Source organism: Leguminivora glycinivorella, chromosome Z (genome assembly GCF_023078275.1).
Source record: "Leguminivora glycinivorella isolate SPB_JAAS2020 chromosome Z, LegGlyc_1.1, whole genome shotgun sequence".
NCBI classification, from domain to species: Eukaryota; Metazoa; Arthropoda; class Insecta; order Lepidoptera; family Tortricidae; genus Leguminivora; species Leguminivora glycinivorella.
The window spans coordinates 26904928-26922697 of record NC_062998.1 but is presented as its reverse complement, the minus strand read 5'-3'; the positions used below and the strand labels follow the sequence as shown (position 1 = coordinate 26922697).

Here is a 17770-nt window from a genome sequence, read left to right as displayed (position 1 = left end):
TACACTCCCTGTATGTCTGTTGGTTTATGTACGTGTTTGTAGAACCCGTATCCACCAGGCAGCGGTATTCTTTAGCCATGAACCTCACACGTTCGTATATACGGTTGTCTTCTCGGTCACCCGCGGCTCCTGCGGATTCATTTTTCCCCCATTGTTTTTTCTTGCAGCAATTCTTGCTCAGTGTCCCCAGTTTTCCACATATGCTACAGAATAGCCTTCCCTTTGACCGGCATTCCCTCGCTGCGTGTCCTAGCTTTCCACAAGACCAGCAACACGTCTCTGTGTCGTATTTGGGGTTTATTTTCTCTTCTTTGTCTGGTTCGGTACCCCTTCTCTGTAGTCGGCGTCTATTCACGGAGTCTTCCTTCGGCGGTGACCATCCTTGGTCTGTCTGCGGAGCCGTGTCTTCCTCTTTTTGCGGTTTGTCCCTCATAAACCGGTTATCATACGGGTATATTATATTTTCATATTCGGAAGTAAGCTGTAGTAAACCTGGTAGGTCCTTGAAATCCTGCTTCTTGACGTAAAGTTTATAATTTTTCTGCATGTTTTCGTATATTCGGTGTAGTTTCTCTTTCTCGGACAGGTTTCCATAACGTCTCATTAAAGTTTGTAAATCGGTGAGATAATCGGTGAAGTTTTCTTTATACTTTTGTTTTCTGGACATTATGCTCGCGATCAGGTTATCTTCATAGTTAGCGGGGAAAAAGTATAGTTTAAATAACGCTATGAACTCTTCCCATGAGTTCCACGTGTCCACGTTGTTCCTATACCAGAGTAAGGCCTTCCCTTGCAGTATCCGGGGTAACGCGAGCAGGACATCCTCCCTTGCTATCTCGCTAGCCGAAATTAGCTCTTCTATTCTCTCTATGAATTCGACCGCGCTGTCACCGGGTTTGAAGGTAAGGTTCCACTCCTTTATTATTTTCCCTATGATCTTCGGTCGACTCATTTTTCCGGGCTGGTCCATCTCTGCGTTATGTTTCTTATCTGGTGTTTTGAACTCGTCAGGTTTATTTCCCTCGGCTTCGGCGGTCTGGCGGTTAACGGTGTCTACCAGTAACTTTCTCAACTGATCCACTGTTAACCCTTCGGTCTCTATGTTCCTTTCCTCAGCTGCTTTAACTAGCTCTGGCCTCTTCAACTGGTAGATCCAGGCTGTTGACATCATTACGGTCTGGTGCGGTTGGCGCGTCGGGATACTTAGGTCCTTCAGACTAGTGTTTTCGCTCGACTCTCGGTATCGGTACGGACGGATTGACTTTCTGCGGTTGCCGGCGTAATGCGGCTAAGTCTCGGTATTAATCTTTCTAAGCGGGTGGGTGGGACGCGTCGAGTGCACGCCCTAGCCTATCAGAATCCTCCTGAGCTAACGAAACTCCTAGTGAGTTTTAAAGTTGGGCGCCAAATGTGATGGTCGTCGCGGAGGGCGAGCCACACATATCCTTCAGCCTGAGGGGCCTTGTGAAGGTTTCCAAGCTAACTCAGGGTAGGGAGGATGAGCTGATAAGAAACACCACTTAAAATTAACGAACTGGCGTCTTACGCGCCTTTTATTTGTAAAGAACTCTTAAGTCTAATTACACTGGTTTCGCTCCAGACGGGAGCGAGCTATATCCAACGATATATATGAATATGATACGTATATGTGATAACCCGAGGTATGGCAGCGTGCCCTGGAAATGTTGGATAACGGAACGTTCCCCGGGGAACAGGGTCGGGAATAAACCGTCCTGGCTAGCTACGCGGGCTTCCACGCGGCCGGGATAGGTTCACGGTGGGAACGGTTCTGGGGATAACCACCCTGGCTGACTACGCGAGCTTTCACGCGGCCGGGAGAGGTTATACTACGGGGGGAAGTCTCCTGGCTAACTACGCGGGGCGCCACGCGGCCGGAAGACTTATACCTAGGGACACTTGGGGCAAACGCGGGCTTCCACGCCGCCACACCAAGCGGAGGAGCCGTTGTGCCTTGCTCGGGCTCAGCACAGCGACTGCCGGTCGGTCCGCGCTCCGCGCGGTTATATAGGCGTGCGGCGTCGGCGGGGCACGGTGGGGTGTGTAGCCGGAGTAGTCTGCTCGTCGCGCGTCGCGCTACACCGCTTCGGATGTCGTCCGTTGTGACGATGCCGGGTCGTCACAGAATTAATCACTTTTAATGAATTTTAGAATACTTCCCGACTTTTCAAGTTCGGGTGAATCAAGTCTGTAAACGCGATTAATCCGAACATAAACAATTTTCCATTAATGTGTGTAACTATCAGGGTAACCTCAGACAATAAATCAGCTTACGTATAAAAGTCAAAAAAGTATTACTATATAAATTTATTGTTACAAAATAATACATTATACTCGTACAACGAAACAAACACACTATTACTTAATCATTTCCAAATAATGCCCCACTGTAATTTTTCCAGAACTTAAATCCATTTGAGCCTCATAAACAAGATTATCGTAATCGATATATTGCTGAAGCCGTTTGTTAGATTCTTGCCTTATAATTCTTGCCGAAGCAAAGGAAGCATCTCTCTTCAAAATATGCAATAAACTTGCAAAATTAGGGTGCTTTCTGCCAACCATTTTGTTTAGACTTGAGTGCCACGACTCTAAGCAATTCGTAGTCCGATGTCGTTCTCCGAAAATAGACCAAAAGCTTGGTAAGTAGTTGTTAGACTCAATATAATATGTTTTCATATACTCAGCGAATTTTCCTAGTTGTGTATGGCCAGTTGGAAGCTGTTCACAAACGTATGACCAGCCTTCTTCTATCTGAAATTTCGGTAAAAAAGCCAGAGCGACACTTAAGGTGACGAATCTTCTCGTGAATTTTGACTTTAATAATCTAAGATCTTTACCCTTTTTCCGAATATTTCTGGAAAAATGAAATAAACAACCTTTTATCTCAACCGTAGGAAAATTCTCGCGTATTACTTTGATGGCTGGAAGTTCAAAATCTAGGGTGAACTTGACTGGCAAAAAACGAGTAATTTTGGATTTTAATAGCTTCCACATATAGTTGTATGATTCAGTTGTTTTATGTGTCATAAAGACATAAACGAGTGGAACAACAAATGTTGTCGTATGAGTACTACCCAAATCACCATGTAACGAATACAATTGTTCAAAAGGCTTTGGGCAACTTTTGAATGTCCCGTCGCAAAGGATATGCTTCACGGAACGGATTTCTTTTAAGGCTCTCTTTGAACAAAAAATGAGAATACGTTCACCATCGGAACAGAAATCTGCAAGTAAATGGTCCAACATAAAATTTGGAATTTCTACATCTGAAGTATTCTTAAAAGTTTTTTTTTTTTTTTAATAATTAATTACTTTATTCAAAACCAATTCATTAATTACAACATATTAAAAAACTTACAACTAAACACTTATACTAAAAATCTTATAAATAAAAACTTATACTACGTATCTACAAATAAAAAAATTGGCTCAAATCGTCGCCAGTGGGTAAGGTGCCCAGAAGGCTGGCCGCATTGCCCCGCTGGATAGCTACACTTATCCGCTGAGCGAAATACTGGCCAGCCCTCTGGTCACGAGATGCGTCTATGAGGCGTTTGGACAGCTCCTCATAAAGGCGACGCGCACTAGGCCCCCACGGCCCCAAGGTTTCAACCCCAAACGCCGCAAATATGTAGCTACTTCCGAGGTTGGCATACTTGCGACGTTTGAGGTCTTCAGCCGAGGATGCAGCCGCACCAGCACCAACTTTAGTGCTTTTTTAACTTGTAAGCTTTCATTTCGTGCATTGTACAACCCAGATTTTATAAACTAAATCTAACTAAATCTACTCTGCTACTTTCCAAAGAACATTGCATATATTTGTAGAGTTTTGGTATCGGAACTTTTAAGGGAAAAATATGAGCGGGCAAATGTTATACTATTTAAATTTGTTAGACAGTCAAATAAACCGACCGACCTTAAGTGTTATAGTTCCTTTACAATTAAATTTCCTCCAGTCCAGTTAGAGCAACGCCATAATTCCCCACCATTTTTGTACACTTTCTTTTGATGATACTGGTGTCCATCATACAGCAACAACAAGCCTTTATGATTTACGTATTTTATTTCTTTAACAGAATTTCCTTCCGCGTTTGCCATTTTTCGATCTGATATTATTTCTGTTCGACAATCGAAGAACAAACAAATCCAACAGACATTGTCACAATGACATTGGCTTATATCTAATAGTTTGCATAGAAACCTTTTTAAAGACGATTATAATGACATCACATCACTGGCACTTACACTTATTATCTTATCAAGTAATTAGTACAGTCGACGCCAAAAATATGTTTACACTTTTGAACCTTATTACCTTATTTTTTTATTTGCTTGTTTGATTGGAATATGGTCCGAACCTAATAGACCGATTTAAAAAAAACATCAGCCTGATGTAATCAGACTGTAATAAACGTCTTAAATATAAAAAGTGTAAATAGATCACCCGGGTGATTTTAATGGACATTGTTATGTCCATAAAAATCACCTGGGTGATTATAATATACAGCATAATCCAAAATAATCACCTGGGTGATCTTGCAGGATAAGTTTGTCCACTAGGATCACTCGTGGAATAATATTATTTCATGGGGTATCCTAATGGACATCATTTTGTCCAGTAAAATCACCCGGGGGAGCATGACAGACACGTGGTCCAATAGGATCACCTGGGGGATCTCAGAAGACATAATCGGCCCATACAATCACCTGGGTGATCGAGCTCAGGTGATTAACGTGGATAACGTGCATTTTTTTGTTTACGTTTTCGATCTGGAACTCGATCACAGACTTTCAGAAGCGCAATTTCACAAATTATGTAATGTGTCTTAACTCACTTTTCGTTTGTCTGTTGTTCAGTAATGACGAATCTTTGTTTTGTGTATGTAAATGTATATAGCCATTCCGATATTTCTGCATCAAATCTTAGCTTTTTGACCGCCAGACCTTTCTCATTTTCTCAAGGATGAAACTTTGGGAAAATTTAGAATTCGTATCGACGTTTAATGTCTGCATTTTACCTAGTTCGGCCCGTCGGCCATTTTTTTGCTATAAGGTTTTTATTAAAAAACACTAACGTTCCTTAAATTCTCAAGGATAATTTTTTATATATGTGTTAGAAACTACTGTTAGGAACTGACTATCATCGTTTCCTTACCATTTGCGCCGGCCGTAGCTTGAGAAATTAGGGTAAGTTAGAGGGACTTTCAAGCGTCTGGTAAAAGTTACGGCCGGCGGAAATGGCCAGGAAATGATGATGATTCAAATCCTTATAGTCTTTTCTAACATATGCCATTAGGCTACGGGACCTGGGCTCTAATGCGCTCTCTGGACAGTCTTTAGCACTGTCACTAGGTAAAACTACGGATCGATATTAGATTGTTACAAGACATTAACTATTATACCTAATTATACAGTTATCGCCGAAAAAGAAAATACCAACGATCTGACCCGCGGCTGTATATTGACTGATTTTGAATTGCTCGTACAACATACAATGTTTAAAAACTTTAAAGTAGTTTCTCATTTTGTTATGTGGTTTACTCACAAAGAATGTGGAACCAAATACGTTTACACTGCTTGCAAGAAAATATGAAATTCAAACACTGTGCCCGCACAAACGCAGATAACATTGTTTCGCTAATCGCAAACACTCCCAGGCTTAACATTTCGTCCTGCAGTTCTACATTTGCGTTTCTAATATCTATCCGTTACTAAATGTTGTGTTCAGCTAAATTTACATTCTAAATTCAGGACTCTAAGGCTTAAAATTGAAATGATACTAGGTGCTTGCATATTACTCCGTAGTTAATCTTCATATATGAAGGAATTCGGGATGTGGAGTTGGTACAGTCTATCACTGGAGGCTATTTTGTTTGATGAAATGTACAGTTAATTAATACTGCCTGTCAATGCCCTTTATCTCGGAAACACGTAACAGCACTATTTCAATTAAAAGCATGTACTTAGAACTATACCTCGTTTTTTTTTAGAATTAGAAATTTGGTAAACAAGGAAGCAGTCGTCGTCAACCTGTCTCCTTAGGACAAATATTAGATGTTAACAATTTTAACCAGAACGAGAACATAACAGGGCTATATTAGTTATTTCTAGCGGTTTTTTTTAATTGCACCCGTAGGTATATCAACCGCATCATTTGATCATTTGCTAAACATAATTGGAGTGATTATTTATTTATTCGAGAAACTAATTTTCAGAGGATTACATGACGGTATTTTTGCAAGCCACTTGGGCCTCAGATCCATTGCAGTAATCACAGTCGAATGCCACCAAACACACAGCACAAAATAGAATATTAATAATAAAGTAATAACATAAGTTCTCGTATCATGAAATTCTAAACGCCAAATAACGTCCCTAATATGTATAAATAAATAAATACCGTTAACAACATTGACAGCTCATAAAATGAACCAATAGTTTGTTTCAAATGTCTGCTTCTTTATGTTTTTAGGGTTCCGTAGTCAACTAGGAACCCTTATAGTTTCGCCATGTCTGTCTGTCCGTCCGTCCGTCCGTCCGTCCGTCCGTCCGCGGATAATCTCAGTAACCGTTAGCACTAGAAAGCTGAAATTTGGTACCAATATGTATATCAATCACGCCAACAAAGTGCAAAAATAAAAAATGGAAAAATATGTTTTATTAGGGTACCCCCCCTACATGTAAAGTGGGGGCTGATTTTTTTTTTCGTTCCAACCCCAAGGTGTGATATATTGTTGGATAGGTATTTAAAAATGAATAAGGGTTTACTGAGATCGTTTTTTGATAATGTGAATATTTTTGGAAATAATCGCTCCTAAAGGAAAAAAAAGTGCGTCCCCCCCCCTCTAACTTTTGAACCATATGTTTAAAAAATATGAAAAAAATCACAAAAGTAGATCTTAATATGGACTTTCTAGAAAATTGTTTTGAACTTGATGGGTTCAGTAGTTTTTGAGAAAAATACGGAAAACTACGGAACCCTACACTGAGCGTAGTGAGCGTGGTCCGACACGCTCTTGGCCGGTTTTTTAATATGCAACCTTTCCAGAACTAAATTAGGAATTTTTAAATAATACAGACTAAAACAAATACTTTCAAATTAAATGTATAATTGTAAGTATTATTTATATATAAATATCAAACACACTTTTATAATTTTAGTGTAAAAAACAATAGAGTATTTTATTAAAATGTCTGTTTAAGATACTTACAGTTAATGAATGACAGTTGTGTCAAAAGTGACTCATGTAAAAGACCTCGTGCTTCGTGCTTTTACGTTCTCTCTAATGCAAAAAAAAATTAAGTATAGGTACAGTAGGTACTTTAGTTAAAATTTTGATCAAAAATAAAAGTAAGAACTTCAGCGTCCGACCACTGACGTGGGTAGTTCATTGAAAGTCTAATATCGATTCTCTTTTTTTAACGGGGGCTTCTCGTTTTTTTCACGGTGTTATAATTTGCAGGTTTAAACTACTGCCTCTGCATAAGACTAACGGCAGAAAGCACTAGCCTTAACATGCACACAAGCTCTTCCCGAAACGTTCGCATGTAATAACATACACGAGACATGTATGTAGGGCGTGATATAAACATAACTTACGGTCGTTGTATCAATATTTAGTTTTACTTTAATTTAATTTATGTTTAACTAATGAATCCGAAATAAAAGAAGTAAATCTTATCCAAATTCAAAATACTTCAAAAATTCTTCTGCACTTACATAAATTTCACGATTTAAGCTACTTGGCCTGAAGTCGAAGTATAAGGCTCCGTAGCGAATTAAACTTGTAATTACTGTGATTGCCTGGCGGTGCGAGTACGTTCTATTGGGTTGGTAAGAAAGTAATGAGCGATCGATTGAATTCCACATAAAATTTTTGAGAGAGTTCTAGAATCTTCTATGGTCGAAAGTATATAAAGGGCGAGTCGCACAGTTTCTCGTCAGTCATTCACTAGCTGTCGCCGAGCTAATATAAGGAAAAAAATGGACGAATTAAAAGTGCATGTAAGGCATTGCTTACTATATGAATTTCAGTCTGGCCATTCAGCCGCCGAAGCAGTGCGTAATATATGGCAGCGTGTTGCTCCTGAAGTTGTGTCTGAGGCCACGGCGAAACGATGGTTCCAGCGGTTTCGTAGTGGCGACTTTTCATCAGATCAACCTAAGTCTGGTCGACCGGTGAAGATTGATGTAGCCAAATTAAAAACCTTAATTGAAGGAGATCCGAGGCTAACGAGTCGTACTCTTGCTACCGAGTTAGGCTGCTCTCATGTCACCATAGAAACATATTTACACGAGTTGGGAAAAAACTACAAATACAGTGTTTGGATACCGCACGAACTTGATAGAGATCAACTAAACCGCCGTGCCGATATCTGCATACAACTTCTGTCTTTTTGCCGCACATTCAACTGGTTGGACCATCTTATCACTGGAGATGAAAAATGGGTCTTATATATAAATCACACACGCAAACGTCAGTGGCTAGCTCCAAACGAAAAAGGAATAGAGGCACCAAAAACAGAGCCTCACCCGAAAAAAGTTATGCTGTCCGTTTGGTGGGATATTCATGGTATTATTCACTGGGAACTCCTACCAAGTGGAATGACTGTTACCGCATCAGTATACTGTAATCAGCTTGAAAATTGAAACCAAAAAATCTGTCAGAATCGTCCACAGCATGCTAAAGTTTTTTTCTTACACGACAATGCTCGCCCACACATTGAAAAAGTGACTCGGCTAAAGCTATTGGAGCTAGGTTGGAAAGTGATACCTCATCCACCGTACTCTCCAGACTTGGCACCTACGGATTACGCATTGTTCAGATCGCTAAGCAATGCCTTGAATGAAAAAAAGTTCGATGATCAAGCCCATCTACGACAGTACATAGCTGAGTTTTTTTAATCTAAACCTAAGAACTTCTTCGCCGATGCTATTCATTCTTTACCAGAACGATGGAGACAAGTAGTAGATAACGAAGGCCGTTATATTTTTGATAAATGATTAAAATAATAAATTAAATAAAAATTACAATATTGGTTATGATTCGCTCATTACTTTCTTACCAACCCAATAAAATCAAAATCAAAAATCAAAATCAAAATAATTTATTCAGCAAATAGGCCACAGGGGCACTTTTACACGTCACATGTACATAGGTATTTAAAAAAATATTTAAAATTGAGTTGAAATTACAATTGATACTATTATATACTAATTCTAAGTTCTAACTAAAGTTAACTCTATACAATTAATTAGAGATGTAGAAGGTCTCTAAATGTCGAATTACAACCAAGAACTACACTAAATTTTAATATAAAAAGTACAAATACAAAAAAAAAAAAAGTCTAAAATTACTTTAGAGGTGCAAATGACTCTAAATGTCACAACTAAAAATAAAATGTATATCTACTTAATCTAATTCTCCTTAGAGATGTATATGGTCTCCATGAGTCAAAATCATATATTTAAAATATTCACTAAAAGAAAGGAAACAAACGACAACCGAACAAAGTGTCCTAATTTAATAAAAATTAGAATTAAAGTTACTAAGTTATAACAGCCCCAGTAAGCTTAAACAGACCGGTCTTCACAGACGGCACCCGTTCACGAGTATGACGCGTATCTCAGCCATCGCCTCCCTCAACCTTTATTCGGGAAGGTGGCGACCCGATCAACGACGCCACCGCAGCAAAGACTTTTAAGTGTGCATGACATGTTCAAGCTGCCAGGCTAAATTAAATATTCAAATAATAAAACATAGCTGTAAGACACTATATTCTGTGCTCGTATGTTACAAAGGAAGGAAATATAGATTTATACAATAAAATTAAAGTAAGATAAACATTAAACACATAATCTTGGAGATGTATAAGGTCTCCAAGTGTCCACAACTAAACTTAAATAAAAACAATATAATCAGACGAGAATATGTTCTCATACGTCAATTGAACACTAGTATGCTTAATTACACAATGCAGAGAAAATGAAAAAATATATACGACTTCATTCATCTATTGACAAGCAACCACCTTAAAGGCATCCCTATCATCTATAAAATCCTTCACAGTGTAGTACGCCTTACATAACAACAAACGCTTAATGCGTGCCTTAAATTTGTCAAATGGCAAATCCACTATATCGGTTGGTACTTTGTTATAAAAACGTGTACAGTTCCCGACGAAAGACGTACCAACCTTACGGAGACGGTGGGCGGTCACAGCAAGTTTATGTTTGTTCCTTGTGTTATAGTTATGGATGTCACTGTTAAGCTTGAATTCGTGGATATTTTTCCGAACATACATAATATTTTCGTATATGTATTGAGAGGCAACGGTAAGAATGTTCACCTCTTTGAATTTTTCTCTTAAAGATGCTCGACCGCCCAATCCGTAGATTGAACGGACTGCTCGTTTTTGCAGCACAAAAATAGCCTGAATGTCTGCAGCTTTTCCCCATAACAGGATCCCATATGACATAACACTGTGGAAGTAGCTAAAGTATACCAGCCTGGCCGTCTCTACGTTTGTTAGTTGTCTGATTCGCCTTACTGCGTAAGCTGCAGAACTAAGTTTGCCAGCTAAAGTGGCTATATGTGCATGCCATTGCAGTTTTGAATCCAAAGTGACTCCAAGGAAAACCGTTCGATCTTCAAATTCCAGCGTTTCACCTTTCATTTGGATCTTACTGTTATTTACCTGCTTAACGTTCGGAAGCGCAAATCTGATGCACTTGGTTTTCTTGGCGTTTAGAAGTAAGTTATTCGCCGTAAACCAGTCTGTTATGCTAGACAGTGCATCGTTGATGTTATCGAAGCTGCTTTCCTTTCTGTCAACTTTGAATATAAGAGAAGTGTCGTCAGCAAATAACACTATATCATGTTTATCTTGCACTAGTTTCGGTAGATCATTAATGTATACTAAGAACAGGAAGGGACCGAGAATTGAACCTTGAGGCACTCCAAGTGCTACCGGTGCACCTGCTGATTGAGTCCCATTGATAACAACTCGCTGAGTTCTGTCGGAAAGGTACGATGAAACAAGGTCAAGGGCAGCAGCTTTAACCCCATAGTGGCTCAATTTTCTCTTTAAATTCTCGTGATCAACGCAATCAAAGGCCTTTGATAGATCACAGAAAATTCCAACAGCATCTTGAGCTCTTTCCCAGGCGTCAAAGATGTGTTTTAGAAGTACCACACCGGCATCAGTAGTTGAACGACCTCTGGTAAAACCAAATTGATTATTGTCAAGCAATTTATTTCTGTTAAAGTGAGACAACAGTTGATTAAGAATAAGCTTCTCAAAGACCTTACTTAGCGCTGGTAATATTGAAATAGGTCTAAAGTTGGTCGGGTCTGATTTCGTTCCTGATTTAAACAGCGGGATAATTTTGCTGTGTTTCATAATATCAGGAAAAATGCCAGTTTCAATACATCTGTTGAAAATCTCAGCTAAATAGGGTGCGATTGATTCTACTATTGAGTGTAATACTTTAACTGACAAGCCCCATAGATCTTCAGTTTTCTTTAAATTTAAAGATCTGAACGTTTTAATAACTATGGTCGGAGTAACATAAGAAAATGTGAATATTTCTGAACATTCTTCTACATTAGCTTGCAGCATTTCTTCAGCGACAATTGGCGATGAGTTAAGAGACTTTGTTGTCTCTGCCGGTATATTCGAGAAAAATCGCTCGAAGTGATCTGCCACTTCACGGTCGGAACTTACTAAAGTATCAGCAACTCGTAGGTTGTAGTGCCGTTCTTTTATTTTACGCTTTCCTGTTTCACTGCTGATCACTTGCCATGTAGTTTTAACTTTATCGCTGGAATTTAAGATCTTTTTGGATAAATAATCAGCTTTAGCGGCGACACACATCCTTTTAAAAGATTTCGAGAAATTCTTTACGTACTCTATAAATTCCGGCCTTTTATCAGTTGTTCGCAGATCATACAAATCATAGAGCCGGCGTCTCTTATCGTGAATATCCGGCGTAGCCCAGTCGCTAAATTTAACCTTGACCTTGCCCTGCATCTTCTTGGGGATGAAGCAGGCATCAAATTCCTTTTTTATACAGTTAAACAACTCAGAACTCAGACAGTCAGGGTTCTCTCGGTTACATGAAAGAAAAGGTAAGTTGTTCCTAATATTACGATTGAATGACTGTAAGCGCCTTTCGGAAATCAGTCTGCACACAGTGTCTTGTGGAATATCCTCTATCTTCCCGCCAAAAGAGGCTTTTAGTCCACAGTGGTCAGAACTCAAGGTGTTTATTACAGATTTACTAATCGCAATATCGTTACTGAAGATGTTGTCTATACATGTTGCACTGGTTGCCGTGATTCTAGTTGGTTCACAAAATAAATTTACTAAATTAAAAGATTTAAAGGTATTTAGTAACCTTCCACACAAAGGCGAATTTTCTAGCAAATTAATATTAAAATCGCCACATACAACTATAGTTTTCTGACTTCTAAAAACACGACTAAGGACTTCATCTATAACCGATTCAAATACATTATAGTCCACCGATGGGGGCCTGTACACGCATACAACAATAAATCGTTCCAACTCGACACAAGAAAGTTCTATAACGCGTTCTACAGACAAGTCAACAATGTCTCTACGCTCTTTACTTTTTATACTATGTTTAACCATTATCAATGACCCGCCGCGAATGCAGGATCTTCTGAAGAAATAACTAACTATACTATGATTATTGTAATTAAACATAAATTCATGCCCTTTAAGCCAGTGCTCGGTTATACAGAGAATGTCAATATTCGAGGACTGTAAAAACAAATCTATTTCGAGTTCCTTGCTGGCAAAGCCTTGAATATTCTGGTGAACTAAATTTAATAACTCGGTTTCACTAAGCATACTAGCATCAATACGAGCAGAGCCGGCCGGTGCAGACGTTGTCGTAGCGGTTAGTTTAAATACAAATCACCAGGCGACTCCGTCTCGGAACCCACGCTACCGAGACATAAAGAGCTACGCGAAGTAAAACTACTAGACGCCGCCCTAGATACGACGGAGTCCTCAATATTATATGCTAACAGGTTAGCACAATCTACTAGACATCTTTTCGGTAGGTAGGTTCTGTTACAGGGCATTACAAAATCATATATAAATTTATTCGTATCAAAATACGAAATCGTACTACTATATACTGAGAGATTGTACAACAAAGAATTATAATGGTAAACTCTCTTATTCACCTTTCTCGACCTTCTGTATGGGAGCGCACACATAATTATTTTCCCTACCTCTCCCCGATCGAGCGCCGACAGAGTAGCGGACAAATTTAAAATATCGCGTTTAGTACAGTCTAAACTGTTCCCTACAAAAACTATAAGCGTCGAATCGCGGTCAAACTCGCCTGCAGAGATGCACTCGACCAAACGAGCGACGGTGGCCCCCGGGTGACAGTGGTTGATGACGCGCCGGTGGAGGCGCTCCGCCAGCAGCGCGCCCAGCCCGGCGCCCGCCTCGTCGCTGTACAGCACGGCGCGGGCGCGGGCGGCGCGCGGCGGCGGCGGGGAGCACGCCGCGGCGGCGGCCGGGGGCGGCGGGGAGGATGGCGGCGCGAGGCGGGGCGGGGGCGGCGAGGGGAGGGGTGGCGGCGCCGGAGCGGGCGAGACATAGGTCAGCAGCGCCAGAGCCAGCGTAGCTAGGCTGGGCGGCGACGAGGCCGGCGAGACGAGGGCCGGCGGCGATGGAGCCGGCCCGGCGATGGACGGTCGCGATGGAACCCGCTCGACGACGCCCGGCGGTGACGATGGCGGTTGAGCCGGTACTGGCGCAGGATCCCCGAAGCTCGAGACGGGGTGAAGGTCTCTGCTGGGCTCGAGCGCGGGGCTCGGGCGCGACGCGAACAGCGCTCGCAGCGCGGGCGATCCCGGCGCGGCTAGGACGGCACGCAGCGCGGGCGAACTCGGCGCGGCGGGGCGCGTCGGTGGCCGTGGTGACTCGAAGCTCAGGTTGTAGCCGCTGCCCGGTTCTAGAACATTATTCATAAAGGCTATGTACTCCTGTAAAGCTTTACTTGACAATTCATCCCTATTAGTTAAGTCTATCAACTTTAATTCTAATTTTTTTAATTCATCGGAGCGGAGATTCAGCTCCTCAGTTGTCCTGTCTAGTTGATATTGACAGTTTAAAAGTTCCTCGCTGAGGGAAACACTTTTACATTTAGATTGCACTGTCTTAAACAGTGAAGTATGACGTTTCAGCAAAAGCTTTGATTTCTTAATGAATCTGTTCAATTTCAAGTATTTTTTAATTTTATTGTTACCTTTCAATGTAACTCTAACATCACTGTGGTCCTCAAATTGCACAGAATTTTTAATATCTAAAGTTTCTATTATTGGAGAGGACACTGTACTATCAAGAACTAAATCTACATCAAAACTATTTAATTCAGCAAAAATACTCATATTATTGTCAGCGGGCACGGGGTTGCCGGAGCAATACTTGCAAATATGTTTTGATTCCGACTCCTCCAGTTGCTGTTGCAAGTCCCGGACGCGTTGTAACGCCAGCTCGTGTATATCCTGGCATTGCTGGAACCGGTTGACAATGGCCTGCAGTTCATCGCGCTGCCCTTGCAAGTCTTCATACTCAACGTCTTGGTTGGCGAGAAAACATTGAGCTAAAATACCTAACTGACTAGAAGGTACATAATTTGTCTTTACGTTTTTAATCGGACCCTTGTGCCTAACATTTTATTTGTTATTAGTCTTTGTTTCGTCAATTTGTCCGAAGAGGTCATGCACCCTCGTTTTCCACTGAAGTTTTGTCCTAACATAATTTACCCTAACATTTGCTTTATTGGGCAACATCCCTAATGCCTACGATTTAAATGATCTTACCTACATACAGTCAAAAGTTGGGTCAACTCAGTTTCGTTACGTAATTACAGCGGGCTATGTAGGACTTGAGCTACAGCCTAAGCTGAACGTACACACACAGCTAATACACAGCTTAAGTCTGAAGTTAAAGACTTATGTACATAGGTACAATATTAAAACACTAAAATAAAATACACACATTTTTCATATCACTTATTCGGAAAAAGATTAGATAGAGGGATAATTAACCGTGGCATGTGTGTGTGGTAGTGAGAACAGACAGACTGTATATTTAAATTGGTGGTAAACAAGCATATGGCCCGCCTGGTGTAGCGCAGCGTAACTGTTGTATTCGACTTCATACGGCTGGCTAGGGATGTACCAGAATTATTTTAGCCTTAGTAGTTAAATAACTTCCACCCGGCGTTAGTTTTCGTCAATTTAACGTACTTTATTTTAGTAAATTATTTTTTGTGGAAGTACCTACTTGGTAGTACTTATAATTTTATTTTTGTATGTTCATCTCGTTTCAAAGAAAGTATGGACGTTATGAGTTTAGTACTAAGTACTTGGTTTAAAAATATTATGAGCTTACTTTAGTTACACAATTTTTAACATCTTAATGAATAAGGAAGGGATAAAACCATGATAAAAATATTCTATACTTCCCGGAATGCAAGCTACCAAATTTAAACTAAATTGGTCCGGGGGTTTAAGCGTGATAAGGTAAGCCACAAACAGACAGATACACTGGCACATTTACAATTTTAAGCATAGATAATCTATTTTTTATAGTTAAAAGAAAAAGCGTAATGATTAGACCAAGACTTTTGTCAGTTGGTACGTCAACTAATCGGGGCGATGCTCAAGATACCTAGCTCGTTTCCAACAAGCAATATTAAATAAATTCATAAAAACATGTTTTTGACAATTAATTGTTTGGTAAGTTGAGTAGCTTAACTAATATTGCAAAAGCTTGTACCGAGTTCTCAGTTCGGGACGAGCTACTATTAAGTACATTGGATATTCAGATTGGAGAGGCAGGGTTAAGTTCCAGAGCAATGCAAACCACACTTGGATGGATCGTGCACATAAATCACATATAAAAATAGTATTGTTACAAACTAAAGAGGTAGGTACACTGTTCATTTAAATCAAAGATTGAGTGGTTGCTAATGCCTTGAATCTATTAGTCTGACATTAGTAATTATGTTAACAAAAGTGAAAGGGAAGTTTCAGCGTTCATTAAGGATTAAATTTTAAATTGGCTTGCAAGTATGACACCAATTAAATAAAAGCTTATAATGAAAGTCACTTCCTTTCTTTTTATTAGCTTTAGCCGTCTCAGTGGAAAAGACCAACTCTTCGGAGAAGTATACAACGGCGAGTCAAAGATTAATTGGTTTTCCGGATTTACAGCGCTGGACCGTACAGTAAGTATCTAATTTAGATTATCTAGCAGAAAGTAGATACCTATATAACACTTACTTAGGTGTTGAAATGGATGCTAACATGCATTGAGTTTCGGATTGAATACTACCTGTTGAAAATATATATGTAGACTTTATCGCCACAAATATGTCGTAAAGATTAAAACAAATACGTAGGTATACCTAGGTACCTAGGTAAGAATGGCGAACGAGTCACCGCCATAGTTTAGTCAGATATAGTTCTCTTTATTATACTGTGGTTTAGTCGTAGATTTAAATCATGGAACCACAAGTCACAGGCAACATTTCACAAACATGCTCGAGTGCTCTCGAGAACAAACAGAGGTCATTTATTACGCACTCGAAAGGGTCACAGGGAAACGTGGAAACGTTTAGAACACGCATTTACGTTTTTACGGTTCCACTTGAGCGCTAGAGTTTTTTCGAGGGTCATTGAACATAAATATCTATAGCTTAGGCTCAAATAACAAAGACAAAGTGCACATGTTATGTGATACAATTCACGTGGTAAAGTACTAAGTACTACGGCACGACCCGCACGACGCACGTAACATGCGATGGAAAAATATTAATTGAACTGAAAATATGCTTAAGGTCAGGTGGGGCAATAATATCTGCGGGGAATTGTAACTAATCGAAATATCTTCCACATTTAGCATTATTTACTGTAGTTCCATGTATGTCCAGATAGCGTGTAAGTTCTTTCATAATTTCATCGTAGATGGTGTTGATAGACAAAATAATCTCTGATCTAATTACATGACCGTGAAGTTTTCGACGAAATTTGTAATAGCATGCGCGTGAGAGACGGCCTCTCAAACATAAAGTATTTTAAAACTAAACTATAAAGTTTAGTTTTAATGTGGTTTTACATTTTTGTCTACAGTTAGTTGCATAATTATACACTATTTTATTTTTTTATGTCCTTTAATCTCCTGAATTTTATGTTTTAATAGTATTTTAGTGATAGTTTAAATTGTCCAGCTCAAATTGCTATGACGGCTAATTTCGACTATTTGTTAATCTTTTTTGGCCCGCCATATTTTTTATGAAAAACAACAAACACTATAGGTACTCGATTTGGGGTTTTGTATCCATATAAGTGGGCTGCCCTGAAATTTCAGGAATTGATTAGAATAGAATAGAATAGAATAAACATTTATTCGTGAACACAGACAAGACAAGATACAGAATATGCGTTCAAATGGACTAAAAGTACTTTAATCGTTTTGAGAAGCATTCTTTCGAACCAGTTTTTAAAACAATTATGAAGCTCTGAAGTGGAAAAGTCAAAATGATCATTTTATAATCGTTGACTACTATTGAATATAATGATAATGAGATATTCGATAGAATCGAGTTGTGCCTAAGAGGCCACAGTACTGGCTGTTGAAGGAATACTGTCATATTTTGTATTTGGTATAGCAACCGATTCTTTGATATGTT

The 17770-nt window shown here is 39.6% G+C and overlaps 1 protein-coding gene across 1 annotated transcript; it reads right to left on the bottom strand.

Annotated features, from left to right (window-relative positions):
* Nucleotides 1–1447: 1447 nt before the first annotated feature.
* On the bottom strand, nucleotides 1448–16757 carry LOC125240439 (basic proline-rich protein-like). The gene is made up of 5 exons (XM_048148332.1): nucleotides 16721–16757; nucleotides 16362–16413; nucleotides 14456–14691; nucleotides 13403–14023; nucleotides 1448–1503 (listed from the first exon to the last, which is right to left on the bottom strand). Exons 1-5 carry the CDS (start codon nucleotides 16755–16757, stop codon nucleotides 1448–1450), a joined length of 1002 nt encoding a protein of 333 aa, XP_048004289.1.
* Nucleotides 16758–17770: the final 1013 nt, after the last annotated feature.

Bases quoted from the DNA above. Each gene is read 5' to 3' on its own strand.
- LOC125240439 (XM_048148332.1), bottom strand. From the start codon at position 16,757: ATGACCCTCGAAAAAACTCTAGCGCTCAAGTGGAACC. The intron at 16,414-16,720 runs GTAAAAACGTAA...TATTTTCAACAG, and splicing joins TCTAGCGCTCAAGTGGAACC to GTAGTATTCAATCCGAAACT. The intron at 14,692-16,361 runs GTAAGTGTTATA...TGTACCTTCTAG, and splicing joins GCATCCATTTCAACACCTAA to TCAGTTAGGTATTTTAGCTC.